We start from the raw sequence: 21,482 nt of genomic DNA on the forward strand, positions 1-21,482 counted from the left end.
TTTTTTTTTTTTTTATTACATGTATTGGGGTGACATTGGTTAATAAAATAATACAGGTCTCAAGAACATGATTCTATAATATATCGTCTACATATTGCATGTTCACCACTCAAAGTCAAGCCTCCCTTCGACCCCGTTCCCCTTCTCCACCCTCTCCGGTAACCACCACACTGTAGTCTGTGTTTATGAGTTTTTGTTTGTCTTGTTTGTTCGTTTGTTGCTTTCGGTATTATATCCCACATATGAGTGAAATCATTTGGTTCTTGACTTTTTCCATCTGACTTACCTTTAACATAGAATTCCAAACATTGCTAAAGGGCATCGTAGCAACCCCCACAGTGTGGTTTAGGGGCCTTTGATTTTTCCTTCTAGGCGACTCTCCCCCACAGCTTGCTCTAGGATACTATTGGAGTTCCTGCGACTTTGTTTTTAGATGTTTCTTTCCTTTCTGCCTTAGGCCAGAGAATTCTGTAGCTTTCTCCTTAAGACTAAGGGTAAATATTTACCTTAGCCAGTCACTGTCACGCAACAAAGACTGTCACTAGGGTGCGCTAGCAAACAGCAGGATAACTACCCTTCTGCATCCTCCTGTATCAGCTGTTCCCCCACCACCACCCCCACCCCGAATTTGGGATTCTGCCTGTGCAATGCTTTACTGTTCTTCGGCTGTCCTAAAGTGAGTCAGCTACAGAATAAACCAGCACTTAATCTTTCGTGGTGATCAGTTTCCCGATTATATTTCTAGTAGAGTTGACACTATGTTAAATCAGAGCAACCATCAACTCTTGTTAATATACCTTGTGAAAGGATCGAGCATCCTTCCCTATCACTCCTGGAGTATTACCAAAAAGGTCGTGACAAGCTTCCACCCTTTTAAGGCGTGCACTCGTCACGATGGTCTATGTAAGCGCTGGAAACTGGAGCTTAGAAGGGACTGGCCTAATTGGAGTCAGCACTGCGAATTATAAGAGACCCCTGTCTATGGCGACCTCAGGACAAAGGAAATACAGTTCGGTAATCAGTGTGAAAAGGGAATGAAAATAGTGCCATGTCTGTGACCGTGGAGGTCATGCCCTTACTGGATAAGAAAAGAGAAGGTCGAATGCTAGTTTGTGCTAAGTGTTCACAGTCCATGGTGGCTAATAAGAATAAATAAAAATTATAAACAGTTTTGTATTAAATTTACTGGAGTAATGTTGGTTAATAAAATTATACAGGTTTCAAATGTGCGATTCAATTATATACCATACACACACACACACACACACATACACATATGTACATATATATAGTATCATGTGTTTATCACTCAATATAAACAATTTTTTACTCTCATATTCCCAGGGCTCTGCTCTTTGTGCCCTGAGATTGACAGATTGACAGATCGCATTGAGTGAAATTAGAGGGCAGGGGTCGTCGCCAGTGTCCTCTAACAGAGTCCTCCAGACAGCCCCGGGTTAGCACAGAGCGCTCCGAAACTATATATATATAGTATCATGTGTTTACCACTCAATATAAACAATTTTTTACTCTCATATTCCCAGGGCTCTGCTCTTTGTGCCCTGAGATTGACAGATTGACAGATCGCATTGAGTGAAATTAGAGGGCAGGGGTCGTCGCCAGTGTCCTCTAACAGAGTCCTCCAGACAGCCCCGGGTTAGCACAGAGCGCTCCGAAACACAGCCCACTGTAAATTATGCTTTGGGGGAACCTGAAGATGTTTGTGAGATAGAGTTAAACTCCAGCTGCTATAACAGCCTTAATTGGAGCATCAGCTGAGTTTTCCCACAGACCAGCTCCAGATGATGCTAAGGAATTAACCGAATAATCCTTCCTATTACTTTTCTCAGTTTCTCTGAGGCTCTTCTCCAGAGCTTCAGGCTTCTAATCAGATGGCATCAGTGAGGAGCTGCACAATGGTTGAGCACAGTGCATAGAAAAGACTGGTGGGGTCCCAGGGCCCAGGCTTTACGCAAATAATTTTTAATCACTTTGGCTTTGCAATTCTTAGTCCTTCATCAATATAAAGGAAGAAAAATAAAATCTGCTATTTCTATAAAGTGGATATCAGTCTTGATCTGCCCAGTTGGAAGAGCTACGAAACTGCTCCTCCACCCCTCATCACAGAATTAACGTGGAGGCATCCATGCCTGTTGATGAGCTTCCTCCATTCCCTCCAGAACTTCCTGCTTTCCAGATTCCTAGAGACCAGATCTGTCCTCCTTACGGGCACTGTACTCCATGGAGAAACCAAAGCACAGCCAGGACCATGTGCCGAATGAAGGTCAGTCGGTCTGGGAGCTCAGCCTAGAAATGTCCAGGCTGCTACCTGACCAGGAACTGGTCAAGGACATGCATGCATACACATACACATGCACGCACACACACATACGCACACACACGTAGGCATGGACACTTCCCACTCAAACATTCTGAACTTATGATAGAGGTATTTAATCAAAGTGTTCACTTCTTAGAATAGAAAAGGGTCGAATGTTTGACCTCCTAGAAGTGATCCCTTAGGAAAGAGAAGGGTGGCCTCCTTCTATTCCTGCCTTCCTTCCACGCTCTGGGAAAACGTACGTATAAGAAGCCAGATCTCATTTCATTTTCAACTCCCTGCCTGAAATGAAAGTGATGCTGATTTTCTTTTCCTTCCTTTAACCCAGTTCATTGGCATTTATTTTCACAATGAAGCTGTTGCTTCTATATACATTCATGCATAATCCATTACACTATACTCTCCCATGGAGCAGTTCTCAGCTCCTGGTAGTCGACTGAGTCTTAAGTCTTACATCTGGGCATGCCGAGGACAACTTTTTCAGGGACAATGGCCCTTACCTCGGTGGCATCAGGAAGCTTGACCTGCAGGTCATTGCAGGCTAAGCTCTATGCTAATCTCTCCAGAGTTTCATTTTTGTCACTTGCTAATAATAGCCTTTATCAATTGATTCAAAGAGGCTTAATACAATTCAGAAGTCTAAGATTCAATGAGAAATTCATTTCACTTATGCATAATTCATATGACGGTAAGGGCGCTAAGCCTCCTGGGGAGGAAGAGGCTGCCTGCCTTTCCTCTCACGGTAGAAGCCCACTGCTGTTACATCACAGAGACCACGCACTCAAAACGAGCCCGTGCACAGTAGTAGGGACACTGAGCCTTTTTCATTTGCTTCTCTCACGACAACTATTTTTATGGTTTTGAAAAACGCTGCCAACAGGACATTTCCCCCACCTACTAGGGCCCCGTTGACCGGGACGCCCAGGGTGCTTACCTGCCACAAAGTCACCAAAGCCCACTGTGGTGAGAGTGACCACCACAAAGTAAATGGACTCCAAGGCCGTCCACCCCTCAATATATTTGAAAATGACGGCAGGGATTGTCACAAACACAATGCAGCCGGCCAAGATGAACAGGATGGTTGAGATAACCCGGATCTTGGTCTGACTCACTTGCTTTTTCTAGGAACAGCAAAAGAGAAAGATAGGCAAGTCAGCTTTACCATCTGGATTCGGTAGACAGAGGTACAGAAGAAAATGGAACGTGTCAGTGGCTTTTCACCTCTCTTAGGTCATGGGCAGCTTTGTGAGAATCTGATGAAAGCTGTGGACCCTTGCCTAAAAATAAATGCGTATACAGACATTTTCAGGTATTGTAGGTGGTTCTCAGATCCCATGAAGCAAAATGTGGACCCAGGTCAAGAAACCCCACTTAGCTCACACCTTAAATGTCCTTTGCTCAGTTCCATGATTGCAGCCCACATGCCGGTTCTAACTTCCTCACTAGTGCACACACAATGACTTCCCAATGGGCTCGCTGCTATTTTTCATGTGGTATTATCGACGCGCCATTAAGAAGACCTTGGTTCGGAGTTTTTTTCCACAGTGGTGGTGATGGACATCCACCTAGTTTCCCTTGCATCAGAGATAATATACTGGGGAAAAAATGACTGACCTGAGACAGGCCAGAATGTTTGGATGAAAAGAAAAAACATAGCCACCCCCATCCACATTTATGACAGATGCTCGGCAAGTATCTGTGTGCTTCTTTACCCTTCTTTCCTCTGCTGAGGATAGACATTTAGAACATACTTTCCTTTTAAACACACAGGCTTGAGCTGGTGCTGTGGTCATTGTGTTTGTTGGCTGTCTTACTTGCAAGGGACAGGACAGAAGTTCAAATTTGAATGACAGGGTCACTGCCTCAAATGGGTAGGAGGAGCTTCAGCTCATGCCAGCTTCTGAAGCAGTCAGTAGTGGAGAGGTGAAAATGCATTTTGAATGGGAATGACACTGCTTCTGAGACAAAGGAATCGCGCCAATAGAGGCCAGAGGTGAGCTGGAAGCATCACTGGTATTCTCCTTGAATGCACTCAAGACAACGTCGGCATTGCCTCAAAGCTAAATAATCCTTGAAGTCTTCTCAAACTTTCCAGAATTGGCACTGGAGATTGGCATCAGGGGACCTTAGTTCCATAACCTCATCCAAACCATATATTATTGTAAACATATCTTTAACACCAGAGCGAATGGACCCTTCTACACGTTATCGATTTTCTGCGAAAATACACCACACTAGGGCAATCAACATAGGAGATCCTTAACACATGATCTATTTTCTAGTTGTTGCCTTCTGGTGAATTAGAAGGCAGAGAATCTAAGATTACAGAGGGACCTCTGCATTCATAAACCTCATTTTATAGACGCAAAAACAGAGGCTAACGGGACTTGAATAAAATGATGCTGCTAATTAGGAGCAGAGCCAAGATTAGAATTCCAATGTGATTAACTCCGGTCCAGCGAGTAATGATGGAAACAGCATTTCAGGTTAGTCAATGACTCCCAGCTCCGACAAAGTCTCCAGAGTCCTCCCATAACCTCCGTGAAGAACAGCCCGCCCTGCTTCCTTTCTGGAAAGAAAGACTGAGAATAAAAAATTGTCACTGGGCGATCTATCCAGGAATTCCTGAGCTTCCGTCATAGCAGCGACACCTGGGCCAGGTTTCCCAGGATAGTCAAGAGAGATCCTTCTAAGATCAAGCACTTGGCTCGACCATGAGAAAGCTACTCCAGTCGATGACCAGGTCTCAGAGACAGTCAGTTGATCATGGTTCTGTTTTCCTTCCTCCCATCCCCCTCTTCCTCCCTGATCTGTGGGGAGAAACATCTGTGCTGCCTCTTAGAGCTCCAAGAGACAAGGAAGCTGAAAAGGGGAGAGAGAAAGGCTGCTCTCCTCCATAACCACTCAGTCCCACCTGCCTGGGGTCCCCAGTCCCAGCTACATTCAGTATGGCAAAATGAACAAGGCGATTGAACGAATAAGAATAGTTAGAGTGGAGAACATTGATTTGCACTAATCTAAGCCAGCACCGTTTACCCTCCAGGTTCCTAGATCAATATATTTCCTAAACATTCGTAGGAAAAGCTAAAGAAATGCAATCCTTCTTTATAAAAAGGAGCCACGTGCTCTAACTCCCGAGAGGGCACTCAGTATATAAAGTGGGAACAGGAAAAAATCATCAGATCCATGCATATATAGTCCTCTCCCCATATTCTCATAAAAGCCACGTAAAAAAAAAAAAAAGTAATTTATTGATATTTTTAAAACTACACATGAAAATCAAATTTTTCCCACAAAAGTATGATGTCAAGATAAATTATCTGAGAACCACAGGGAATGCTTCACCCATTTCTTGAATTTCCATATTAAACATTATAGGAGGACTTTGTGGGGGCAGTTGATCCCCTCTGAGAATCCAAGAACTTACTTATGATCAGCTTAGTCATGTGCACAGACATGTGCAAAACACCAGAGCCCGAAAGGAGATCTTACCAGATCATTAAGTTTATCTAATTGTTGGCAACAGGAGCATCATCCCCCCATCAACACCCCGTCTAAACATCGTCCTCCTCAAATGCATAATGAAATCAAGGTGAATTAAATGTTTGTGAGACACTTGTTAAGTCATAAATTGAGATGTTAATGCAACTTGCGACCAAATGAGGCTGAGGTTGGCAAAGAAGGGCTGTAAGTCCATAGGAAGCTGGAGACATTCTCGGTTCTAGGAGATGGGCAGAGTGAAGATGGCACAGGACAGGACCTGTCTGGTGGCAGAGAGGGAGGTGAGGAACGAAGGCTAGATCGCGGTGTCCTAATTGCATTATCTACACTGGACAGTTTCTCAGCAAGACCAACATGTCACCACTGCTCACTGCCTAAGCCAACTAGCATGTCCCTGGGCTGCTTCCACCAAACATCGTAGGATGATGCCCAGAAAAGGCTTGGAGATTTTATACTCAATGGTGTTTTTTAGAGACTTAAGGAATCAAGTGACTTGCGCATGCATGTGTGTGTGTGCCTGTGTGTGCATAGGTGTATGAAAATGTGTATACCCATACTCCACTATAAAAGGAAGAGGAGCAGGTATAAGGTTTGGCAATATCTGCCCTCTAGATATTAAAAAAAAAAAAAAAAAGTTGCCTTAATTGTAAAAGGAAGAGGGGTAGGTATAAGGTTTGGCAATATCTGTTATTTTGGACACCCATATTATTGCTGCCCTCTAGATATTAAAAAAAAAAAAAAAACAAGTTGCCTTAATTGAACAAACGATCTTACACTTCATCCGTGACCTTTAGGCTTCTTATCCCCATCAGCCCTGCAACCGTTCCCTACTACTGAAAAATGGTGTTTAAGAACTTGTGGAGTCTAGCTGCAGACTGCTGCTGAATAGCTGAGTGACCTCAGGCGAATTTCTCAACTTCTCTGCGCATCAGTTTCTTCCTCTATAAAATGGAGATAAGAGAATCCACATCACAGGATTGTTTGGAAGGTTACGTAAGTGCGTAAAGGCTTAGCACAGTGCCTGCTAAGAGCTCACTGATTGTTAACGACCGTCTTTGATGTAAATGTTCAAATATTTCCTTAGATGTGGACAGTTCCAGATTTAATGCTACCCTTTGCTACTGAGGAGTGTACCTCATGTCTGGCTTAAGATAATCTTTGTTTAGCTTCAAGAAGTCACTGTTGGTTGTCTCTTCTTGGATATATTATCTCGTGTAAATACCTCATTTTCCATAAGAAAAAAGCCCTCATTCAACCTTGGTTCTTCTGTGCTGACTCTGGATTAATTTCTTAGACAGTTAGCTCACACTCTTGAAAGATTTTTTATTTACCTTTCGATTAATTCCCCCTACTTCTTTATCATCCTTCTGAAACTGCCAAGAATTACAGGAAATGTTTGTGATGTGAACCAACTGCAGGGAGGCCCTGGGAGGCACAGACCGTGCTTTCCTTGCCCCTCCCCCATCTCCCCACCACCTACAGAATCAAGCTGTGTTTCCACAGTGGGGTTGCTAGGCAAAATCACATTGCTTATTTACCAGTAAGTAAAGCCGCTAGCAAAAGGCTTTATGAAAGCCCAGATCTGACTGAGCTAATGTGACTGACAGAATTGGTATCCTGAAAGAGATGGTTTAATATAATATTTGGGCAGAAATGATAGTTAGTTATGAATATCCATCCAAATCTTACCTTCACACTTTGTCGATTAGAATAATGTTTTCTTTTCTCCGTATGCAAACAGCATTCAGCAAAACTATTTCCTGTGTCCAACTGACACTAACTGTGGGATTTTTGAAGAACTCAAAACCCACCTCCTATAGAGTTCATTTCGTTGTCAAAATTATACGTGCGATTATTTCAAAGAGCAAAATAAGCTTCATAAGCAGGAGGCAGGGGAGCCAGCTCTAAGAGCTTTCCTTCAAGAGAGAGCTGTATGAGCTGATGATTCTGGAAGTTTGCTCATTTCAGACCCCAGAGGGCGAAGCCACTCCGATTCTCATTAAGGATAATGTACTGCCTGTGTTTGTTTACTTCCAGTCTTATTTTAGAGAGCAAGTGTATTTCTATTCATGTGTGGGTTATTTCTTTACTCGATTTTTAACCCCTCTCGAATGCCTGTTCTTTTTTCCACTTTTATGTGATTTCTTAGATTTCTGAGATTAGCAATCCAAATTGTTGTGTCTGGCTGAGAAATTGTTCTTTGTGGTTTTCAGCCAGGACACTGGAGATTTCATACAATAATAAAGATACTGCAGTAAAGATCCTAAGACAGGTGCTCTAGTTTATCATTCAGTTTTGCTTTGCTGAAAGGTAGACACATCGCCATGGTAATGCAATCGAACTGAGAATAATTTCTCAAAATGGAAAGAGAACAGGAACTGACTGACAAAAGAATTGTCTCATTTAGACGTTATTTTCTCATATTATGATATTTTCCACAAAGATTTCTTTTTAATAGGCCCAGTTCTAACTAATACTTTCAACATCACAAAAAGTATCCATGTTGTAGCAGCAATTCTATAAACTATAAGGAGACTTTTTAAACACTGTCTACCTATAATCTCCATGGCAGAGGTACTGTAAACACGCATTAGGGAGAATCATGCAGTAAAATCTCCATGGAGACTAAGGAAAATGTCTTACTCCAAAGATAAATAACCAAATGGATCATAGCTATACAAAAAAAAAATTTATAGCTAGTATCTGACTCTGAGCCATGCTGCGGCATCTAACAGATTATTGGCCAACTCAGTGCTTTGCCGGTATCACCATAGAAAGTTTTTGAAAAAGCTATTAATATATGCGAATGAATTGTTTTCTATCACTGAAATGCCAGTGTAGGTGCCTCTGGAATGGAGAAAATTTCAAATCCACAAATGATAAAAATTCTCAGCTGTTCCACTCCAGGAACGCTTTAATTCAAAGCTCTTAAAGTTTTCCATTCTAAAAGTCAGTGGCTTTTAACATTTGAGGATAACACTCTGCTGAAACACACAAGATTTTGCATTTGAAATTCAACCAATTAATTCAGCACATAATTATTAAGAACCTTTTATATGTCGGGGGCTGTTCTAGTTGCAAGGGACACGGCAGTTAAAAAAAAAGAAAAGAAACACTTCATCATGCACACAGTCTGGTGGGCGGGCGGAGGGGCGGGAACATCTGAGTCAGGCTGAAAACAGGCTTTGTGGCGCTGTCCATGGTGCCTGGCCCTGGTCCAGCTGTTAAAGGCAAAGGTTAGTACCTAATGACATCCTACGGACTAAAAACATCACCTGGGAGAGAATAAAAGAATATTCTTGTAGCTCTGGTATGTGGAATACACAAGTGCACCAAGTGTTAATAAAGGACCCTTAGATCTTCGTTAGTTAAGAATTCAGAAATCACTCCAACGTAGAAAACACCCAGCTATAACCTGGGCTGAAGAATGGTCCTTCTCTTTCACTGAGGTGTGAAAGGCAGACCCATGGAAAGGAGAGGAGGATGGGGGCACCTCCTAATGAGCCAAATCAACAGAATAACTCCTGGCAATATGAAAGATGCCCTGTCCAGCTGCTCACACATGCGAATCATAAATTTATTTTACCTAGAAGTCAGCAGCACAGTGAACAATGCTCCCACTCCAAAATGCCCTCCACACCATACGTATGCAATAATATTACTACAGTAACAATGCTACAGACAGCTGAAAGGGAGACTCACTCTTCTCCTTCAGCTAGCTAGCAAGGGTTCAAGGTCATAATTCATTGGCCAAATAGTCCACAATAGTCAGGACACTAGATCCTCTGAATGGGATAAACATTCCTTCTCACCCCTGATGCTTCTCTACTTGTGCAGGGAGCCCTATCACTGCAACACGCATGGCCCCCAGCCTCTTACTCTGACCCAGGCACTGAGGACTCGGCCTCTTCCTCTCCTCCTCCTTTTGGGAGCAAGCCTCTCTCCAGAAGTGTTCCTAGTAATCTCCTGTCTAATTCTGGGGCTGTATTAAGAAACCCATTTGTCCACAGAGAGAAGCCACGTTCTCCAGGATGAAGGGACTCTAGCAATGCTAGGCTTCGATCTGTCATCTCCTCAGTCAGAGCCGTCCTCCACTGTGGGCACCAGCTGCTTCACCGCCTGTGCACAGCCCACCTCTCCCGAGTCCTAGTTCTTCCTAAGTCTCTTGAACAGAGAGTGAGGGACTTGGACACTGAATGGGGTGGAGATGTGGAGGGAGAACCTTGCCCCCAGTCAAGGTGGAATTGAACAGCACCAGGTGGGAGCTTCCATGGGGGTAGGGGGTAGCAGGCAGCAGTGGACCCACCACTGGTGCTCCATAAAGAAGTGGGGACTGTGTGGGATGCGTGCCGGGGCTGGTGGCCACGCGGTGGTGTTACATCCCTTTCCTAGGGGTGGTCACAAGGGTGGCTCAAACAGCAATATCCAGGGCCCAGAACCAGTGGGGACAGAAGAGCCAGCTGCTGTCTGTGCCAGGCAGACACAGCAGTGGCCTCTACCAAGACCAGTCTGTGATTTGGGTCACTGTTCTTGGCTGGGTACTTTCCAAGTCTGAGTCTCCAACCATCCCAGGGGTTGGGTAGCTATCCAAGATCATTTTTAAAAGTTTTCTTTTCTGCTTAAATTGCCATAGTTGATTTCTCTTGATTCCGCTGAACTGTCTGCCTGCAACTGCTTTTCCCAGAGGTCAGGGTAAGCTGGCTTCAGCCGCTTGAGGGCAGGTCAAGGTCACAGCCCCACAGTGACGGGCCTGAAATTCTGCTCCAAGATCAGCCAGAACTGTGGCCAGATGTGATTTAACTGCTTTAATAATATTTCTCTGACACCCCTACATCTTCAGGAAAGTCCTATCACAAATTACAGCTCATTTGGGCTGTGGGGTAGAAGGGGCTGTATCCACTCCTGGGAGGGACGGTTACAGGGAGAGCAGTGCCAGCTTCTTCCCCCAGGCCAGCAGGGTAGTAGCAACCACCAGCTGAGGCAAAGGTCTCTGCCACCTGCAGGAGGGGACCAGCAGCATTGCCAAGGGAAGTCAGTGGTTAGAGCAGAGACTGGCAGTTCCGGGGGCTTGATGGGCAACACAGGCTGTGGCCAGGACACATGAGTGACCACTCCTGCAAGGACTGGAGGGCAGGGGACCTTGGAAAGAAAAGGCGGGGACGGGTCTGCTGCAGTCAGTCGGACTACAGACAGACAGACAGAAAGAGAAAAGACTCAGAAGTACAATTATGGACATGTTAATGGTGGATCTCTCTGGATGATGGATTTGCACGGGATTTTATTTTCTTCATTGTATTCTTCCGTGTTTTCCAAAGTCTCTATAATGACCATGTATTCTCCTTGTACTATTTATTTTTAAAAGGAAAGGAAAAGAAGGAGAAGTGAGAAAGAACAAGAGAGAGAAAGGAATGAGGAGGAGGAAAGGTAAAGAGAAAATGACGAACATGCTCATGGACGCGGCTTGGTTCCCGTGAGAAGCAGCACAATGCCCTTGAAAGCCATAGTTTGTCTTCCTTTCTTTGAGAAAGCAGTGACGACCGTGCCCTTGGGAAATCTAGAAGAAGAGATATTCCCCATGGTAAAGTAAGAGAAATGGGTCTCGTCTGAGCCTGCAGAATCCCAGGGATGCTTGCCAAAAGTGGCAGCGGGGGCTGTGAGGAAGCCTTTTTCCAGTTCGGTAATTGCATCCTGCTCGCTGCCTGTGCCACCTCCTCTTCCCGCGGAATCAGCAACCCCCTTCCTGAGCAAAACCGCTGGGAGCCCTGCTGTTGGCAAACACTTGCCTTCCTCTCCGTCTTGTCTATAATACCGGTTATTTTTGCACCTTACTCTCTGAAGGGACTGGATCATATTTTTGGTGCCCACATACAGCACCATTGCATGCTTCTGTGTCTTTTTAAAGGCTGTTCCATCTGCTAGGATGTCTTTCCCCTTTTTATGCTTGCCAAACTCCTGTCGGTTCCAAAAAACACAATTCCCACATTGCTTCCTGCAGGAAGCCCTCCCGCCTTCTGGTTAGAGCTACTGTGTCCTCCCCGCTTCTGTCTTTGTTCCCAATACCAGTGGTCCCCAACCTTTTTGGCACCAGGGACCAGTGTTTCTATGAGAATCTAATGCCTGATGATCTGAGGTGGAGCTGAGGCGGTGATGCCAGCGCTGGGGAGCGGCTGCAGATACAGATGAAGCTTCCTTTGCTTGCCCACTGCTCACCTCCTGCTGTGCGTCCCAGTTCCTAACAGGCCACAGACACTACCAGTCCATGGCCTGGGGGTTGGGGAACCCTGCCTTACATGACCCTCTGTCAGTGGACCAGCTCCTCCCACAGTGTTGCCTACCCGCACGTGTGTCTCCCTATCTTTGTACCCTGGTTCCCTGCATGGTGCATTTTTCCACGCCTGCTCCCTCTTTTTTTTTTTTTTTTAGCAACAAGAGAAAATGTGCGAGTAATTGCCTAAGTAAACTATTCTATGAAGGAAATAAAATAAAACTATTCATCCAGCAAGAAATAAATTGTCAGGATTTTATAATGTGGAATGCTAGTAAGAGCACGTATAATCGAGCAGCATAGGCAATAGATGTACACACACATGCACACAATAGGTATTTGTTGGATTGAATTGAATATTAATAATCAAGGGGAGAGTCTTGACTATTTGAACGTGGCCATTGACGTGAGAATAGAAATGATATATGTGTATTTCTGAAAGTTAAACAGGAACTCTGTTTTTTTCTAACCCTGTTTAGATTATAACACCCAGAAGGCAATCAGTAAATCTATGAGGGTGTTTGTGGTTGTCACACAATCGAAGGGACACTCCCGGCACACAGGGGTGGGGGCACTTCCTGTAGTGCAAGAGTCCTGTAATACAAGAGTTAGTGTCACAAATCAGAGAATTATCCCAAATTCAGCATGAGCTTTAAATGTCCCACTGAGAAAAATTTATGTTTATAATCACCCGAGCCAAGAATTTAACTCCCTTTTACATATGTGAGCACGTTCACACACACACACACACACACACACACACACACACACACATTTTTACACTGCTTCAGTATAGGCTGAATTTTACAAGAATATGACTTCAACATAAGAAACTTGCCAAGAATTGTTCCCCATTTTAGAAAACCACATCTATGGCAGAAAAGTCCCTTGTGGCATCTTAGTCACTGACGCAACGCACGTGAACCAGACTGTGTTTGGAACTACTACATTCTATATATAGATGTGAGGGTCTCGCTGCTTCAGCAGGTCCCCTGGAGTTTTTTGACCAAGCACCTGTTACTGAAACATGTTTATTTATTGTAAATGACCTTCCTTTTATTACTCGTTCATGTTGTAACTAGAAAATAGTATTGAATTTTTCAACATTAGATGCTTAGGTAAGTTGCAGTACCTAATCTAAAATTCATTTCGATGTGCTAAAAGGGCATTAATAAGCATTTGCTATAAAAGGGGGTGCAGGGTATTACAGGGCTGAGAATCACTGGATAAAATTAAACCGTATATTGCATTTAATGGTGACTTGAGAAGTCTGTAGAATTACACTTCCAGGTACCGCTCGCGGAGATGAAAGTCCCTGTGCACATAAATAGCATGTTCAATAATTATTACCAGGGGACTGCTCCCTTACTGAACCACCCTTCCATCAAAATAATTGCATTTTAAAGGTTAAAACTGTTTTATTTTCCTCCATTGACACTTATTTGCATGTGATACTACTTTTGCTTTCAAGGTCCTTTTCTATATCGAAACATACGAGGTCATGTCTAGCAATCCTCATTCATTCGTTCGCTCACCAGGCATGGGTGGCAGAAATACTAGGCCCTCTGCTGGAGACTGTGGGCTGGGCAGACAGGCCCATCCGCACAGAGCTCTCAGGCTGATGGTCACCGCAGTTGTCAAACAAGTAACTCCCATCGGGGAGAGGAATGCTATTCTAAGGATGTGCGAGGTGTGACGGAAGGGGGAACAGGGTGCTGACCTCACTTGGGAGTCAGAAAAACCTCCCTGAAGAACTGACATCACCCCTGAGAGCAGGGGGGTGACGGGGACTGCTGGCAGCACCGTGAACATCACAACCCTCAAGCTCCCCCAGGAGAGGCTCCCAGAAGCAGGTGTCACATGTTTATACAGCCATCTGGACAGGCCCTCTTCCTCCTTTTCCCTGGAGAAAAGGTTGGCAAGCCTCCGAAGGAGAGGCAGGATGGAAATATACATAATAAAATACAGAATCAAAGGGCTAAGGACAACTGAGATTTTTTTTTTTTTTTTAAAAGAGCAACAGAGGCAAAAAGCAAAGAGCAATGTCAAGAAATAAAATAAAAAGCCAAGGAGAAAGTGATAATAACACTGCAAGAACACTATATGGCATTTATAGCTCATGCATTTCATTGTAAACCTTGAGATTTGCTATGTTGTTAGCTCTGCTGCCAACTCTGTTACAGTACTCAGTAAAATTCATTTTTAAAAATTCACACGAAAGTTTTCTATACTCTGTACTTGTCTATACTCAAAATCATACATAGATTCCTTTTTTTTAACTGCACGCTCTATATATCCCTATTTCTAATTGTTCAAACTAAACTGCAAAGTAGTGTTAAATTAGAAGAGAAAGTCCTGATAACCGATAGGAAATGCCCAACGCATTTGTTTGTGCCTGTTTATCAGTCAGAGAGAAGCTGGGATGCTGGGTGTGGACAGGTACGCAGCCAAATACGAATCACAATAACTTAACATGAGCCCTTTCAGCCACTCCCCAGGCTCCAGGAGAAAGATTGTTGATGTTTACAGTAAAATTCACTTCTGCCAAGGAATGAAAAAAGCTCACCTAGGGGACATTGCTCTAAGTGGCACTACGGTGGCAAGAATGCAGTATTTACACATGAGCACAGCAAACCCTGTCTTCTGAGGGTCCCTTTTGATATTGGAGGGCCAGGTATCTGTTGAGAAGAAAGTCTGGGAACATTCTGCTGCTTTATAAAATACGATCTGTTCCGTGTGTTCGAGATCTCATGAGAACCCACGCAAGCCGAGCGGCCGCCAGCATGTCGCCAAAATACTTTCAATTCTTTGACTTTCCTTTTACTAGAATCTGCGTACGCAGTGGAATCTCAAGGATGCATCCGCGTAAACCGTCGCAGCCCGTGAAGTGAGGCTGCGGAAGCAGCACAGCCTCCCCGGGCCGCACACAGACCCAAGGGCAGGGGCAGGCTCAGGCTTTCATGTGAGTCACAGCCCGTGCAACTTTTCCTCCTGGGGCAATGGCTGATGACCGGAGTTTTGTCTCAGGCCCATCAGATTTCCAGTCTGTTACTGCCCTTTCTGCTGCTCCCCCTACTTCCCCAGCCCCTCACTTCCATGACCATTCCTAGGAAGGGTAGGGCTGAGGGCAGCGTCAGCAAGCGTCTCTCCTTCTCTTGGGTTTGTCGGGGTGCTGCATAGCCTATACACCCTGGGTGTGTGGAAAGGAATCTGGTTCATCTCCCTTTCATCTCCCGACAACTTATAAACCAATAAGTATTTACTTGCCTCCAAAGTACAGGCAAAGAAAAGGCACAGGATTCAAGGTCCTTATGCTTTATTTACAGAGAACAATTCATTAGAAGCATAAGACGGTGCCTCACCAAACATGTGTGTGATCGCAAATATGTAAGCTATAATTCACAAGTCCCTCCTCTGGGCTCCCACAGCCAGTCACGTGCTTATCATAACAGTGAACAACATGTACCAAGTGCTGATTGTACACAAAGCATTGTTCTCATGCATCGACTAAGTACCAAAAGAGATAGCTACAATTTTTATCTTCATTTTTCAAGCAAGGAAACTGAGTCACAGCCTCAGGCTGGTAAGTGGTAAATGTGGGCTTAGGCGCTGAGGCCATGGGACTTCAGAAGCTGCCTGCCCCACCTGGTCTCATCAAGGACACTGGTCTTTGTGCACGTCTGTTTGCTTCTCAGGAGAGAAGACTGTCTCTTGCTTATTACCACGAACCCCACAGTGTTGAGACCACAGAGGGTGTTATTTGACAACTGCCTATTAAGCTGACCTTGGGAGAGGCGTGAAGGAGAAGTGACAGTGGGGAGCTGGATAGCAAATCACTACAAAGTGAACGAAGGGATTTCAGAGCAGCGGCAAGGCCTGGTGGAAACAGGATGTGACCGGTGCATAGAGGCCCACATCAGCCTGGTGATGAGCCACCCGCCCTCCCAGCAGCTCTGCTGCTGGAGCTGAAGAAACAGGATGGGAATGAGCACGGGGACAGAGCTGGAGGTGAGGGCAGGAAGGGAGGCAGGCACCAGAGGGAGGTGAGGCACAGGGCCTGGCCTGGCCCAGATGGCCCCACTGTAACAGAATGGCAGCTGTCGAAGCAGCCAGGACTTAAGGGGCAATCAGAGAGCAAGTTACCAAAGGCTGTCTTTGTGGCCCATAGAAGTCGAATTAAAAATAAATAAATAACAAGTGTTGGTGAGGATGTGGAGACATTGGAACCCTTGTTCGTTGCCAATGGTAACGTAAAATAGTGCGGCACTATGGAAAACAGTATGGAGGTCCCTCACAAAATTAAACATGGAGTTACCATATGACTCAGCCATTCCACCTCTGAGTATATAGCCATAGGAATTGAAAGCAAGGACTCAAACAAATACTTATATACTCATGTCCGTACCAATATTATTCATGGGAGCCGACAGGTGAAGCAACCCAAGTGTCCATCAACAGACAAATGGATAAAGGAAGTGTGGTACATAATACAATGGTAAATGTTATTCAGCCTTAAAAAGGAAGGAAATCAATCTTGTCACATGCTACAACATGCATGAATCCTTAAACACATTATGCTAAGTGAAATAAGCCAGTCACAAAAGGACAAATAGTATATGATTCCATATATATGAGGGACCAAGAGCAGTCAAATTCATAGAGACAGAGAGTAGCCAAGAAATGAACAAGACATACAAAAAAAACAAAATCCCATAGACACAGACAATGGTTTAGTGATTACCAGAGGGGAAGGGGGGTTGACAAGGGTAACGGGGGATAAAATATATGGTGACGGAAGGAGATTTGACGTAGGTGGTGAACACACAATGCAATATACATGTGACCTATTATTGGATTGTACACTTGAAACCTATATAATTTTATAAACCAATGTCACCTGAGTAATTTTTTTTAAAAAGTGGAATAGAGCATAACAGGAGCTGGGGGAAGGGAGAGGAGTTTGTGTTTAACGGGGAAGATGAAAAAATTCTGGAGGTGGATGATGATGCTGTTTGCACAACAAACAATGTGAATGTACTTAATGCCACTGAACCATACATTTAAAAACGGTTAAAATGGTACATTTTATGTTATGTATATTTTGCTGCAATAAAAAATATATAAACATAAGGAAAAAGCTAGAGCAGGCTCTACAGGACCCCACTAGCTCCTGGGGTTACCATAAATGAGAACCTCTTTGAAACAGTGACCATGGCCCAGACAAAAATGCTAATCCCATGGGAAAAAGAGACCCCAGAATGACGTGAAAACAGTGCTGATTTGAAAATCCAGTGCTGCTTTCCCTTTGTACTCAACTTTTCTAACTACAGGAATCCCTTTGAACATTAAAAAAAACTCCTCCATCCCCACAGAACTGATTGTAAAAATATAGCAAGAAAAAAAGATGCTATGAATTCAGGAATCATCTTTTAACATCAACTTAACTGAATTAAGTTCCCTTCCCATACATTTGAAAAACAGTACTATAGGAGCGAAGGAGACAGAGTGTTTATTCTGTCTACCAGCAATGCGTGATGCACAAAAAGATTCTCTGATCCTTAAAATATCACTTCAGGCCCTAGGGACCCACCACCCACAGAGTAAGAACCACAGCTCTGTACTAACAAGAGACTAAAACTCAGCAGCAAACTTGCAAGACACAATGCAAAACCATTAAGTCAAAAATGCCCTGATGCACAGATGCAGCTCTTCTCAGAAAATAAAAAGCAAAGCCTTTCCACCAAAAGAGTACAAAGTGCATTTCTTCTCATAGGAATGCACATTTCCTAGGCTGGATTCGATCCGGGCTGTCCTTCTTACACAAAGCCATCGGAGCCTGTTAGATCGATTGTACTCGGCCCGTCATGCTGGCACCTCCCAAGGGAGCTGCCTCTTGGGGGTGAAGGTTCTGAACACTGGCACACCTCTAAACATTTTCCCTTTCCTAAAGCCAAAATTACTAAAGCTACTTTTTGTCAATGACGACCGACACACCGCCAATCATTTAGAAACCATTCTCAGTGTGCCGCCCTGGTGTAAATACGTAGGTCATATACCCAGCTCTGTGATGGGCAGACTCAGTTCAAGAAAGGCATCGCTCAGTTTTCAGAAACCTAATTTGCTGGACTCTACACTAGAAGAGTATACTACTTGCTTGGCTCACAGAAGTAGCATGAGGCGAAATATAAAAGAAAAAAAAAGTTTGTTTTTTTTTTACCTTGATAAATGTATATTTTTTAAAAGAAGAAGCTAAAGAGTTCTATAAAAGGGCAAAAGATTATTATTCTATTAAATCAGCATCTTCCAGAGGACCCAAACTAGGCTGTTAAAACCGGGAATGAAGGGTGAACATGGGAAATCATCTACCTATTGAGCTGATTTTATGATACTAGCAAAAAAAGAGTGCTAATAAAATTCTTGCATTAAATTCATAACTCAAAAGTACCTGGAACTTTTAGAAACAGATCTAAAGCATTCTGAACTTGCAGGGGCCCCAAAATGCAAAGATATAAAACATTTTAGTTAATAAAACCCCTGGGATTCTAGGAAGTTGTCATCTCTTCAACGGAAACGAGCTAGCAGATAATGAGCACCCATACAAATATTCCAGAGACTTCCCTTTATTGGATGACAGTTTCGAAGGAGCTTCTTTCACCAACTTCCTTGAGTTTAGGACTGAGGTAAAGCCTCAGTGAGAATTAATATCTTGGTGTTGATGCACTCAAACTCCAGATTCTCAAAACCATGGAAGCAGAGTGTTGAGGCAATCCGTTGAGCCCAGAAAAAAAAGTGTGCTTTTGAGGGCAAGACCAGCTGCCTCAACTCACCAAGGCCTTGGCTGTGAGCTGTGTTTCCTCTTATTGTCAACTCTGCGAAGGTTGTACAACGTGAAGCGATGAGGTGGAAGAACGGAGCGGAAAATTTTGTCTGCCAGGCAACTTCTCTCTCGGTGGTGAGCCGAAATGAGTCAGCCATCGGGAAAGTACAAGCCCCTTTGACAAGCCCGCCATCACATCAGTCACACGCTCAACATGAGAAGAAGGCATTTCAATCCTAGATTAATCTCCAGGAGAAGAGAACTCCAGGAAAGAGATGTTTGCTAACAATGAACCAGTATTAGGGAGATAGAACAGGTGCATAGGAAAGAATCAGAGCTACGGTCCAATGCAAAGTATCGATCGACGATAGAAAGTTGGATAACTAAAACACTTTGAGAGCAGACAAAGGCAGGGCCAATATTAACTTTTTCTCAACCAGCCATGGAAGGTCTGATTAACCTTCCATGAAGACTTCTCTGAATCACCAGATGCTACCCCTGCCTTACAAGAGAAAGAAGAAAGGAAGGATCGTGGAAAGACTGAGTCTATACTCGCACATGGGAGCAGGGAGACCTGATTTAGAATACTTGCTCTATCACTTAGGGGCTGGGTGACCTCGGACAGGTCCCAGAACTAGTGCATGCATTCTGACCTCATGAAATTAAGAAAGCAGTAATGGTTTCTTTGAGAGGGCTGTTGTATAGCTTACTCTAGGTCAGGGCCACAACCCAGTGTCTGGCATAGAGTAAATCTTCATAACAGATTAACAACTTATATCTAGATTTCAAGAGTGAATTGCCATAGTATGCAGTCTGACGTCAACCAAATCCCATTGGACAAATGACAGATCCAAGTCTCCCCACAAAGACCCCTACGTGAAGAAGTTCACAAGTGATTGCCCACCCCAAAGTAACAGAGTCCCAGAAGTTACCAAAACTATTCAAAGTTTTCAAGAAAAAAAAAGAGAGAGACTCTGTTAAAGCTACCATAAAAACGTTTAAATGTTAAGCACTATCCAGGCAATATTTTAAGTAGTTATATTTTTAGGCAGAGTTCGATAGTCTTATTGTTCATTTTTTTAAAAAAAGAGTGAAGATGCATTTTGAAGGCCATTAAAATCTTCTATGGTGATCTCGGATGACAATGGGAAACACCAAATGGATGCTGGCCAGTTATCAAAAGTAAGCTGAGAATGAGGAAGAATCATCCATTAGATTAGTCCCTAGTGGGTCAGCTAAAGTTAGTGCTGAGATGGTTTGTCTGCTGAAAAATAATAGCAGAAAAATCTATCTTGATATATTCATCAGAGTCAAGTCCCCAGGCATTTTCCTTTACTGGTGAGAAATGCTCTTATTCTCAAAGTATAAAATCTTTAAAGCCCTCTTTAAGGACCCACCCATCTGACGGAGGAGAGTTCTGAGTAGAAATGGCACTGGCCTTGAAGAACTGGTTAACGCCATTGGTACGGCCACCAGAACTCATGTGGAAGAGGGACTTGTGAGGCAAGTGACCGCTTACATCTCAGCAGAGTCATGGTTCTTAAATGAAATGATTTTGTCCTCAAAGGTTCGTTTAGTAATGTCTGCAGACATTTTTAGTGGCCATAACTGAGGGCAGTGACGATATTAGCATCTAGTCAGTAGAAGCCAGGGATATTGCTAAACATCCTACAATGCATGGGACAGGTCCCATGACAACTATCCAGCCTACAATGTCCATAGTGCTGAGGCTGAGCAACCTTGAGAGAGGAAGGGAGAAAAGAAGGGACCATCATGGACAAACTGTCACAGCCTGTCATTAAGAGAGGTATTCTGTTTTGTAGACACTATTTATGTAGTTTGTCCCAAGCACACATCCAGACCTGTCACTAAAACTAGACAATATCTGTGAACTAACTTAGATGAGATCTGGTTAATAAAGCTTTAAAAGTATCTGTGCTCTTCGCATTTTAAAACAATTACTTCTCCCCGCCTTCTAGCTTTTTAGGGAAAATAAGAAAGCAATCGTTCACATTGAAACTAGGGTCTTTGTTCTGATCAAAATGAACTCACATTATCCTTGTAAAATTAACCCTACTGAACTATTTCTTAGGAATTTTTAATAGGGTATGCACTAGTGCAAGCAAGTTACAGAGGCAGACAAATAATTCTGTTTCCAAAACAAAGGGTTTTATCATCTTAAAATAATAATTTAAGTTAACCCTATTGCTGCTGGGAGCTAGCTCAAAGATTCCTTGTGAGAAGCCTCCTGAAAATGTGCTCTTCAAAGTCTTTCCTTGAATCACGCCAGGCACACAGAGTCCTTGCCTTCCACTGCCAGCCCCTTCCTGCTAATCAGAGTGATTGATTAGCCCTCTAACTTAACATCATTAGCAGATCGAGATTGTCATCATGCCTTCTTAAGCATTTGGCAGGCTCCAAAGTCCCCAGGTAATCATGGCTCCAATAAGCCTAGAGTAATGTGTTATTTGTCAGTTACACCCAGGCTCCTTTGGCTCCAAAGGTAAATAAATGTTTCTTCTGCATCCTTTTGGGGGGGCAGGGGGCGGAGGCCAAAG

The 21,482-nt window shown here is 43.7% G+C and overlaps 1 protein-coding gene across 2 annotated transcripts in view; it reads right to left on the reverse strand.

Moving 5' to 3' along the window:
• Nucleotides 1-21,482, reverse strand: part of KCNK10 (potassium two pore domain channel subfamily K member 10) — a 113,533-nt gene that overhangs the window by 6,013 nt on the left and 86,038 nt on the right. For both annotated transcript variants that reach the window (XM_006925506.1, XM_006925507.1), the window contains exon 5: nt 3,276-3,462. In XM_006925506.1, coding sequence (XP_006925568.1) covers nt 3,276-3,462 — 187 coding nt within the window. The remainder of the gene's footprint in view (nt 1-3,275; nt 3,463-21,482) is intronic.

Source organism: Pteropus alecto, unplaced genomic scaffold, assembly GCF_000325575.1.
Source record: "Pteropus alecto unplaced genomic scaffold, ASM32557v1 scaffold8, whole genome shotgun sequence".
NCBI lineage: Eukaryota > Metazoa > Chordata > Mammalia > Chiroptera > Pteropodidae > Pteropus > Pteropus alecto.